This window comes from Cimex lectularius, unplaced genomic scaffold (genome assembly GCF_000648675.2).
Source record: "Cimex lectularius strain Harlan isolate CLEC.00 unplaced genomic scaffold, Clec_2.1 scaffold137, whole genome shotgun sequence".
Lineage (NCBI taxonomy): Eukaryota > Metazoa > Arthropoda > Insecta > Hemiptera > Cimicidae > Cimex > Cimex lectularius.
This window is the reverse complement of record NW_019392687.1, coordinates 224,821-235,483: the sequence shown is the minus strand read 5'-3', so window position 1 is coordinate 235,483 and position 10,663 is coordinate 224,821. Positions and strand designations below refer to the sequence as shown.

The 10,663-nt window shown below is 36.2% G+C and overlaps 1 protein-coding gene and 1 long non-coding RNA gene across 2 annotated transcripts; one reads left to right on the top strand and one right to left on the bottom strand.

Annotated features, from left to right (window-relative positions):
* Nucleotides 1-85: 85 nt before the first annotated feature.
* LOC106664860 (thioredoxin domain-containing protein 17) lies at nucleotides 86-2,400 on the bottom strand. Its single transcript, XM_014390893.2, has 3 exons — nucleotides 2,108-2,400; nucleotides 324-408; nucleotides 86-261 (listed from the first exon to the last, which is right to left on the bottom strand). Exons 1-3 carry the CDS (start codon nucleotides 2,277-2,279, stop codon nucleotides 108-110), a joined length of 411 nt encoding a protein of 136 aa, XP_014246379.1. The 5' UTR covers nucleotides 2,280-2,400; the 3' UTR covers nucleotides 86-107.
* Nucleotides 2,401-4,951: 2,551 nt separating this feature from the next.
* Nucleotides 4,952-6,486, top strand: LOC106664861. Its single transcript, XR_001340240.2, has 3 exons — nucleotides 4,952-5,057; nucleotides 6,344-6,381; nucleotides 6,438-6,486. It is a non-coding gene; the product is annotated as an uncharacterized LOC106664861 (long non-coding RNA).
* The last annotated feature ends 4,177 nt before the right edge of the window (nucleotides 6,487-10,663 follow it).

The following is a 10,663-nucleotide window of genomic DNA, read 5'->3' as shown; positions in this document are numbered from 1 at the left end:
TATTAAAATTGCAATTATTTATAGTTTACAATTAACATAGAAAAAATACATCTTTGAACATCAAAAACATTTTTTTTGCATTTAAGTTTTTTTTTTAAATAGTAATTTCATTCTTTAACTTTCTCAAAGACGAGTGCCAGCATTTCTGTGTCCATGCACTCGGACTCTTCAACCCTTTCTGGCTTGCCCCACCAAATGATAGTGGGCACTTTCTTCACTTTGGCCTTGTGCTTCATGTAAGGACTGTTTGGGCTTTTAAACCTGAAAAATTTAGCATTTGGTCAGATCAAGGAAGGACGATGACGAACCTATGTAAGCCATACGGTGCTTTATCCACAGTGCAGATGATCAAGCTGCAGTCTAACTTCAACTTAAGATTCTCCAGGTAATTTTCAACTACCGGCTCAGCTGGAAAATTAATAAGTAAAAATAAAATCTGCCACAATGCAAGAACACAGAGTCAAAATCATAAAAATAAAAATTAAAAAGATAATGGTTAAAATTAAATTGTGATGTTTATCATTGCTGGTCTCCATTACAGCATAATTAAACAAACAAGCAAACAAATATGATAAAAATGCAAACAAAGGAATTTTTAACGACCTTCATAAAACATAAATAATTTACCTCTTCACAAAAAAGATAAATTGACATTTTTTAAAATGTTTTAATATAAAATGAAAGTACATTGCTTATAGATACAAATCTCAAGCGAAAGCTGAGCTTACTAGTTCTAGGATAAATCATAGGCAATTAAATAATAAAAATAACTATCATAAAAATTAATTAAGCAAAATTCAAAACAGGATACATACCATTAAATAAAGAAGTATTTTATACTATTTATTATAAAATATAGTATAATGTTAATATTTCTTGATAAATAATGAGGCAAAATTATTTCATTGCCATTCTCATCAATACTTAATAAATCAAGGGTCAGAAATTGCACTGTGGAATTGTGGAATAAGCTTGGCAGTAAGTCCTCCTGATTGACAGAAACTTTTGACCTTATTTTTGTAATAGGCATTGGGGGGAGGAAAAAAAAGACTAGCATTTTTTATCGCTCATGTTGAATAACAGGAGTTTTACTGACACCCACCATGGAATTTATACCATTGTCATATATTTTAATGAGATGATGAACCAGTAGTTTGTTAATCTCCAATCAACGCAAACCCTCTACTGAAGAATATAATATGGCGGGCAACATGTATCTGTCTTATAAAACCAACAAGGCTGAGAAAAGAAGGTTGAATATAATAAAATAATAAGGTATTTTTTATATTCGCTTGTAGGGCGCTGAAAAGACCTAGCTATTCTGGAGACAAACCTCAGTGTTTGGGTATATAAGACTGAGGTCTGACCCCAGACTGCCAGAAGGTGGATGCAATCTGTTGTTAATTACAAAACCTGTAATTGCCAGTGGACAGCGAGAACTGTAGGCTCAACTCTTTACATGTGTGTATATGCATGTGCAGATTTGAGCTTATACAAATCAGTAAAAAAAAAAAAAAAAAATTGAAATGTCATAACTACAGTGCAACTCTGAAAATTATAATACTATGTGATTAGAAAAGCACAAGTTGATATTTTAAAGAGGGCATGAATTAATGATCACCCACTTACAACTGCCAATTCTGATAACTAGGCAAAAAGAGATAACAATTTATTTATACATTAAAAATTGAAAATAACGTTTTTAAATATTTTCTGCAGATCAAATTATATTGTTTTTATTATATTTACTGGTGAATGATGCAGGGACAAGATCCAAGAGACTACTTGAAGAGAAAAAAAAAAAAAACGGAGCAATTTAAGTTTGGGAGGAACTTCAAGCAGACAAGGTTGTGGGGAATGGGCAAGGATTTGTTGAAACATGATCCCAAAACTAAAATTCAGCTTTGATAAAAAAAAAATTAAAATAGACTACCTACTATAAATAATACTTAAGTATATTAATAATGATATATGCTAATGTTTGAAGTTTAAAGTGAGATATTTCAGTAGCAGTTGCTCACACGTTGATCTGGTATGATTAGATCTAATTTTTAATTATAAATTTAGTTTTTTTAAAGATATGTTATTTAATAATATAATAAGTTACATGTCCGACAGTCTGAGCACCAGCTAACCCCGTTCTCGACGGACCCGACAAACCAGATGAAGATCTCCTCCTGTTGGTTTTTTTGCAGCAGCTCCTCTATCTTCTGGTCAAGCTCTTCCAGGCTCTTGACGTTGTACCTGGTCAAAACTCCTTTGCTCTCAGCCGTTGCCATTCTCGCCGTTGGTAGGTTTGGAAAAATTTCAAAATTTGGTCACACCTTACTACTCAACTAGCACTCAACGTGTTATCAACAGAACCGGCGTTATCGGTGTGTAGTGTGGACCGTGGAAAATGGGGAAAACCGGAGGTTCTTCACGAAATGCGTGTTGTCTTAACACGACGTCACCAAAAGAAATACAAATGGATAACTCATCCCTGTATTAATATTTTGTATTTTATTATTTTAGTAAAATACTTAGGAATAATTCTGAGAGAGATGTTAAGACCATCCAAATACGCAATCAGGATCAAAAAAATGACGAGATTCTTCTCCTAATTGAGCTCGATCATGAAATCGAAATGGGGCCTGAGTTCGATTGTTCACCATCACTTACGAAAGCTTATTCTGCCCATTGCCACGGAGTAGCAATCTGTGGAACGAAATTGCAAAGTAGGAGTAAAAACATCCTCGAGCTCAAAGAATAGCACTCCTGGGAACAGCAAAAGCTCATAGGACAGCCCCTACTCACGCCCCTCACGTCCTTGCTTCTGTTCCACCAATCGATATTGACCTCCAAAGAGGCAATCTAACAGCTAAAAGATGGAAAAGAGCCAAACAAACACGATGCGTCAGATGAGACTACGAGATTTGCCTAGGAAGCAGATCTGGTACGTTCTTACACTTTGTAGCCAACTGGTGGAAAGATGGGCCAGAAGTACCAAGGAATGTTGACCCACGAGTTTCTACCTGGTTTCAACCAGATTTCTGGATCACCAAAATAATGACTAGATACGTACATTTCAATCTGAACTGGTTCCGTAGAGCGAACAGCAACTGTCCCGATTACATAGACAATGACAGTGTCCATTTCCATGGAGGAGCAGTCTGGGTAAGAAAAGACTAGGACAAATAATTATTCCTCCTAATACAAACAAAAGTTTATAGGACAACCCCTAGACACGCTCTCCAATTCTTTGCTTCCGTTCCACCAATCGACATTGACCTTCAAAGAAGAATTACAATCTGACAGCTAAAAGATGGAAAAGAGCCAACAATAGTAAACTTGGTTGCGACATGAGACTAGGAGATGTGCCTAGGAAGAAGATCCGGGACTTTCTTACATTTTGGAGCCAACTCGTGGCAGGAAAGATGGGACAGAATGATCAAGGGAAGGTTGACCCACGAGTTTCAACCAGATTTTTGGATCACTCAAATAATGTCTGGATATGTAAATTTCAACCTGTACCGGTTCCGTAGAGCCAACAGTCAACTATGTCCCGACTGCGTAGACGATGATAGTGTACATTCCCACGGAGGTTCAGCATATGTAAGAAAAGAGTAGGACTTCTGAGAACAACATAAGCTTTTATGACAGACCCTACTCACGCCCTCCAATTCTTTGCTTCCGTTCTACCAATCGACATTGACCTACAAAGAAGAATTGCAATCTGACAGCTAAAATATGAAAAGGAGTCAAAAATGGTAAACGTTGCGTCTAGATATATTTTTTCTTTCCAAAAGGTAGATTGGGGATGAGGCCAGGAAGAAGTTGCATCAAGAGACTACGAGATGTGCCTAGGAAGAAGATCTGGGACTTTCTTCTGCGTAGACGACGTCCAACTCTCTCTTATACTCATATTCTCTTTCCATATGTCACTACATTTCTTTCTCACCACTTTTATCTCTCTCAACACTATCTTCATTTTTCATACTCTTTTCCTACACTATATCTCATCTGTTTTCTTCCTAATTCTGTACTTTTGTTTTAGTTCTCTCTTTCACCATCTTTTTTATTCACTCACTCTCTCTCCCTCCAAGTTTGCTTTTAAGTTATTTTCACTTTCCCACCTTTTTTTTCCCAAATTTTATAGTTACTTTTAATCTTCTATGTGTGTGCAACTATCTATGTCTCTTTCCATTTATGTACATGTTTGTTTTTCTTTCGTTTTTCTTCTTTATGTACTTTTACCGTCGTTTTCACATACACACCGTAAATTCCTTTATCTTTTTCCTTCTTCTTTCTATACTTCTACTTTCGTTTTCACTATCTTTCTTTTTTTCTTCCTTGTCTCGCTGTTACTCTCTCTCCCAATCTTAAGTTGCCATCTTTTTCACCTCCTCTATCCTTATCTCCTTTATTGCTCTTACTATCTCTCTTACATTTTCGCTTTCTCTCTAACTATATTTATTGTGTTTATTATCTTTCTTGTTTTTACTTCCTCTCCCTCTCTATAGATGTAACTTTTTCTTTCTTCTTCTTTTCCTCTCTTTGTTACTATTTTCATTCTTGTCTATAACACATTACACTTTTCTCACTTTTCTGAGTATCAGTACACTTCACTGCCATATCCAAAGGTTTCCGCATTTTATTGATCCAAAAATAGGCCGAAGCGAGAATAGATCAGAGTAATGATACAAAATTTGGTCCATTAGCATAAAATAAAACGAGAGTAAATTAAATAAGATAGACGTCAAGATTAAAGGATCAATTTTAATTTTATATATTTTATCTGTTCATATGCACATTTTGTTCGAGACAACCGAGTGTCAAACCGTACCTGTTCGTCGTTTTGATCTTTGGTCTTATTTTAAAGAGAAATACTGCTGAATATATTTTTATTAGTCTTACCCTTGAAAGCAAAATTGGCATCGATTCACTTGGAAAGGCACGAAGCAGATGGCAGCAGGGTCTGTTTATTATTTCGAGAAAAACATCTTCACCTCCGATCGAGCGAGTCTTCATCTTCATCGTAAAGCCACCCCAGAGAGTCGACATGGGCAAAGGAAAAGGTAAGCAGTTTGTTATTTTAAATTTTTTTGATTGATTATTTAATATAGTAAGATGGGATTTTTGGTATCAATTGACTGGCGGATTCAAAGAGTTAAATTTTAAGCGAGATTTTTTAACTTTCACTTTTATCCTCTTTATACCTTTTTGTTTAAAAAAATCAATGTTCTAACACCTGAAAATAGACAAGCAAACGAAACAATTAGCAAGTTATTTAATGTGTAAACATATCGATAAACCTGTGATAGATTTTTATGTTTATACTAAAATTTCTGTTATAATTCGAGTTGTAAAATTTTTTTTGCGCTGCTGCTAAATTGTTTCTAATTGTCGGAGAATTCGCGGGAGTTAAAGACTCCGGTATTTTTAGACAACGCTCTTTGCCAATTAATTCACTGATCCTTTTATCCGGGGTTTTCTTAGGTGAGCGATTTTGGTCTAAAGAAAAATTGGTCAGCAATTTAGCATAGGATTGTGCCAAGGTACGACTAAAAATCAGCCATTTAGTAATTTTTCTGAATAAGTTCAATTAAGGCCGCGCTAAATTTATACTAGGGTCTATTTTCATTGGTCATTTAATTTCTTTTAATATTTTAGTTTCAAAATAATTTTCTTTGATATAATTAGCGTTGTGGAGGTGGATTAAAAATGAGATAAATATGGGAAAACTCAGAACAGATTTAATCTTTGATTTTTTTTTCAATTTTTGAATCCAAACTGTGAAATTTAGGATACAAATCAGTGGTTTATCGTAAGGAATGCTGTACTAAAAAATACACACTGTAATATATAAAGGAAAGAAAAAGTTATTTATACACCCAGCATCACGATTCGAATGATTTTGTCCAAAAACGGACCAATTGGCAAGGGATGGGCTTGAATTATTATTAAAGAAAATTAAAAATGAAGCACTGAACAGTCCGGCCGTTGAAATTTTTATCTCGGGTTGAAGGGAAATGCAGACGAATCTTCCATATTTTGAACAGTAAACAGATCTGTTTACTCTTTCTGCTCAAGCCAAAGTTAGAACGATTGGACACGTCCGTGTTCAAATTTACACTTTGAATAGTCAGAGAATTTTTTATTATTCTTAAAAAAAACTGGTTAAAGGATTTGGCCGAATTTATATTAATTTTGATCAGAAAAGATCTGAGATTCTGAACGTTTTTTTTTTTTCATCGCTGTTTGATTTTCGGTTTTTAAAGTGCAAAAGCGAGGCTCGACGATCCGGATTGGGCTAGAGCAGGCTGAAGATAATGAAATAATGAAACTGTTTTTCACTTTACAGGCGGAGGAGGTGGAGGCGGAGGCGGCAAGACTGACGACGTAAGTCAGGATATGATTGATCATTGGGCTATTTTTAAATTTTTTTGTTTGTACAGAAAAAAGGCGGCGGTGGCAAAGCTGGTGACAAGGGAGGAAAAGGAAGCGGCGATAAAGGTGGAAAGAAAGGCGAGTTGTGCGCCGATTCCTATCAATAATAGCCCATAATTGACAAAAAAACCATGTTTTAGGTGGAAAGAAATGAGACTGGTCGCTCTTCACATCTGACAAATACAAAAAAAAAATATTTAAAAGCAATTATGTAATATTGCACATTGATCATTTGGAGGACAGCGGGCACAGTGAAAACCAAGCTTTTTAAAATAGATTTTTAAGAAAAAATAAATAAATTATTTTATATTTTTATTATGCTGTGATAAATATAAATACATTTAATTATAAATATTGTTTTTTTTTTTTTTTTGTAAAATCAAATTGTACAGTTCAAAGTTGACTGTATTAGGCTTATTACACAACATATATGCTGTTTTCCTACCCTTTTTAAATAAAAAGCAAGGTGGAGAAACAGAATCTTTATTTTGATTAGTGACATTATATGCACGTTGTCGGGGAAAAAAAAGAAAAAAAATGTTATGACTTTCTAAACCTCCTTGTATCATATGACTATGTTTACATCAAGCCACTTTACGTTTATTCTAAGAGTTCTTGACCTCGTTGAAGACCGTTTGCCAAAAATCTAGGAATATAATTAAACAGGACCAATGTGGGCCGCTTCATTGCTGATAAACCGAGGTTGCCTTTTTGTACAACCTTGCAGGACGAGTCACGAGTCATTCAATTAATCCTTTAAAAAGTAAGATCAACTGTGTTCTAAAAGTTCGATATCCACGGGTCCAGACACAAGTACCATCCACTGGGTGTTTCTCTAGATCAAAACTTAAATTCATTTTTTTTAAAGTTCAGTCAAAGAAATGCCACCTCTGCCAAAAAACTAATATATTGTCAGAGCCAAAGAACAACGAAATAAACGTAAATTTTTGTCAAATCTGATCAACCGTACACTTAAGCTACGCCTGTGGATCTGCTCAACGCTGTTGCGATTAAATATCCTGCAACAATTTGTTGATGTTCCGATACAAAGTTTCACACTACAATGTTATGCAATAAATCAAGGCTTTAATTGCCTAGGATATGCAGATGATCTGAAGGTAGTCGTGAATGGACGCTTTGACGAAGTCATTACAGAGATGGCGCAATACACACTCAACATAAGAAAAAGTGTGCAAAGGAAGGGCTTCTATAAACCCTAACAAAACCATCGTGGTTCCCTTTACCAAGAAAAGGAGCACTTAAGCCCTTTATGCTAAATGGAGATGAGATTCCTTTGTAGAGGCGAAATATCTGGGAGTCATCTTCGACCGGAGACTTTCACGGAATCAACGACTAAACAAAATCACACAAACAGCAAAGATTACCATTGAGAGATGTAAACGCTTTTGTGGGAAAAGCTGGGAACTGAATCCAAAGATGTCCCTTCATAACCTACAAATCAGTGGTTTGGTGGACAAAGCAATTACAGCTAAGGGCGGTCCGGATCCTCAGTACTGCTCAGAGAATGGCTTGTCTGAGCATCACTGGGGCAATTAGAACAAACCCCATGCTGCCCTGGAAGTTCTTCTCAATCTACCACCACTACATATCTTTATATATATCGAAAAAGTTGATCAAAGACTATCGCAGAAACTAACGGCAGAACTACTAAATCTAGGACATGCTAGGGCTAGAATAATAGTTGGACTGTTAACTGGACACTGCAGGCTCCGGAGGCATATGTATAGACTCGGAGTGGCAGAATCAAGTCTGTGGAGATATTGCCAAAAATAAGAAGAAACAGCAGCACACGTCCTTTGTTTGTGCGAAGTATATGTAGGTTGAGATTCCTAATTCTGGGAGAGGAAAGCCCAGGGCCTAAAGGATACACATGGGAGCCATTGAAAAATCTTTGGAGTCTGGTAAAAAGCCTCAAGTTTAACGAGGAGCTCTAATAAAAAAATTGAGATCAACAATACACCAATGCCGGTCGCGGTGCACAGGTCTTAAAGAGGTCGGTTCCTAATCTAATCAGAATCCAATTTTCCCCAGGAAACGTTATGGACAATGTTGCAGGAGCTGTCCCGATTAGGTTTTGAGATGGCCCATAACAATAAGAACAATAAGCAACAAAGAATTTCGATTTGTACTAGTCTTTGAAATTAAGACCCCCAGCTATTTTTTTTCTTTGTCTATACGGCATACAGCCACTGAACATGCAGATAGAGCTTGGGACCCAGTCCATCAACCTTCCTCGAACCCACCGATACCATCCCCTGGGGAATACTTTCGCACTTCTATATGCTAATTTTTGATTTCTGGAGAACCTACTCTTCAACAACACTACAATAATTATACAAAAACAATACTTTTGACGCTATTTTAATCGACATCCTCAATGCCCCTTATACCGCTGGGCCCCCGACTCCAGCAAAATACTTATCTTTTATAGCGGCTACTTTAGTTTTATAGTTTTGTGAAAGGAGGCACTTTGAAAATATTGAAAATATGTTGAGCTTGTTTTAGATGATAGTAGTAGAATATTAAACTCTGCTACGCCTCATCAGGAATAAAACAATGCTGGAACAGGACACTTTCACATCGTTTCATCATCGGGAGGGCTATTGAACTTTATAAATCGACTTAGTTTGAGCTTAGCTGGTTTGAAGAGAAAAAAGCCTCGGTTTGTCAACCGGAACATTGCTGTAATAAACGAGTTAGATATATGTAAAACTCACCACAAAGAATATGCCTCAACCTTTTTATGTTCCTGATAGCGAAACTGAAATATTTTCAATAACCTAGAATGAACGTTGAGATTAGCCATACTATCAATATTAAGGGTTAATTAAAATGGCATAAAGCTATTGGGTTGTCCGGAAAATAATGCAGGATTTTGGTATTAAACAAAAAAAAAGAAACTAGTTACTTTAAAGCAATGTTCTTTAATCAAAATAATTTCCCATACTCTCAATACATTTCTCCCAACGTGTTGGTAACTTATTAATTCCGTCTGAGTAGAATTCAGAATTTTTAGAATTGATAAAGTCAATAAATGCATTTTCCAGTTCCGTTTGATTTTTGAATATTATGTGTTGTAAGTAGTGGTCCAGGTGTCTAAAAAAATGGTAGTCAGTAGGCGAGAGGTCCGGAGAGTAGGGTGGGTGAGGCAAAGTTTCATAGCCAAGCTCCAATAATTTTTGTGACGTTACACGTGACACATGTGGTCGAGCGTTGTCATGCAACAAAATGGGCCCTTTCCGATTGACCAAAGAGGGCTTCATTACTGCCAATTTCTGATGCATGGTATTAATTTGGTTACAGTATGATTCAGCATTGATGGTTTCGCCAGGATTTAAGAAGCTGTAGTGTATTAAACCAAATGAAGCCCACCATACCGTAACCATTACCTTTTTTTGATGAGTTGGGGGCTTTGGAAAATGTATTGGAGCTTCTCCTTTGTCGAGCCACTGTCCAGAATCCACTTTTCGTCACATGTAACAATTCTGGCCAGAAATGGGTCATTTTTGTTTCGACAAAGAAGTGATGCACAAACATCAAAGCGCTGATTTTTTTGGCGATCGTTTAATGAGTGTGGAACCCAATTTTCGAGTTTTTTCACTTTTCCAATCGCCTTGAGGTGGTCAGCGACGGTCGTTTTACTGACTTTGAGTTGCTCTGCAAGTTCTCGAACAGTTGTTTTGGGGTTTTCTTCCACCACTGATCGCAGAACATCATCATTAAGAGAGGAAGGCCTTCCACGACCTTCTTCATCTTCAAGGCTGAAATCTCCCTCCCGAAATTTTTTAAACCACCTTTGCACAGTGCACTCATTAACACAACCCTCGCCCCAGACTTGGTTAATGTTTCTAGCCGTTTGGGCTCCGCTTCGGCCGAGTTTAAACTCGTAAAAGAAAATCGTACGAAATTCTCGCTTTGACATTATAAGGATGACTGAATTATTTCCAAGTAGCGGAATGCTACAGAGGTAAACAAACAATATCATTTGGAAGAGGATTAATAAGTGTTGACATTCATACAAATGAGTAATCCTGTAAACGTAAACAGAATATTTTATATAGATTTTTTTTAATGAAAACTTAAAATCCTGCATTATTTTCCGGACAACCCAATATACAAACGTTCTGTCAATTCAGAGTGCAAGCGAAGTTAATTTAAAGCCAAAACTGATTGATGAATAGCAGAGTACAAAAATAAAACTAAGATCGGGTAA

Bases quoted from the DNA above. Each gene is read 5' to 3' on its own strand.
- LOC106664860 (XM_014390893.2), bottom strand. From the start codon at position 2,279: ATGGCAACGGCTGAGAGCAAAGGAGTTTTGACCAGGTACAACGTCAAG. The intron at 409-2,107 runs GTAACTTATTAT...TTAATTTTCCAG, and splicing joins GTGCTCAGACTGTCGGACAT to CTGAGCCGGTAGTTGAAAAT. The intron at 262-323 runs GTATGGCTTACA...TAAATTTTTCAG, and splicing joins TGCACTGTGGATAAAGCACC to GTTTAAAAGCCCAAACAGTC.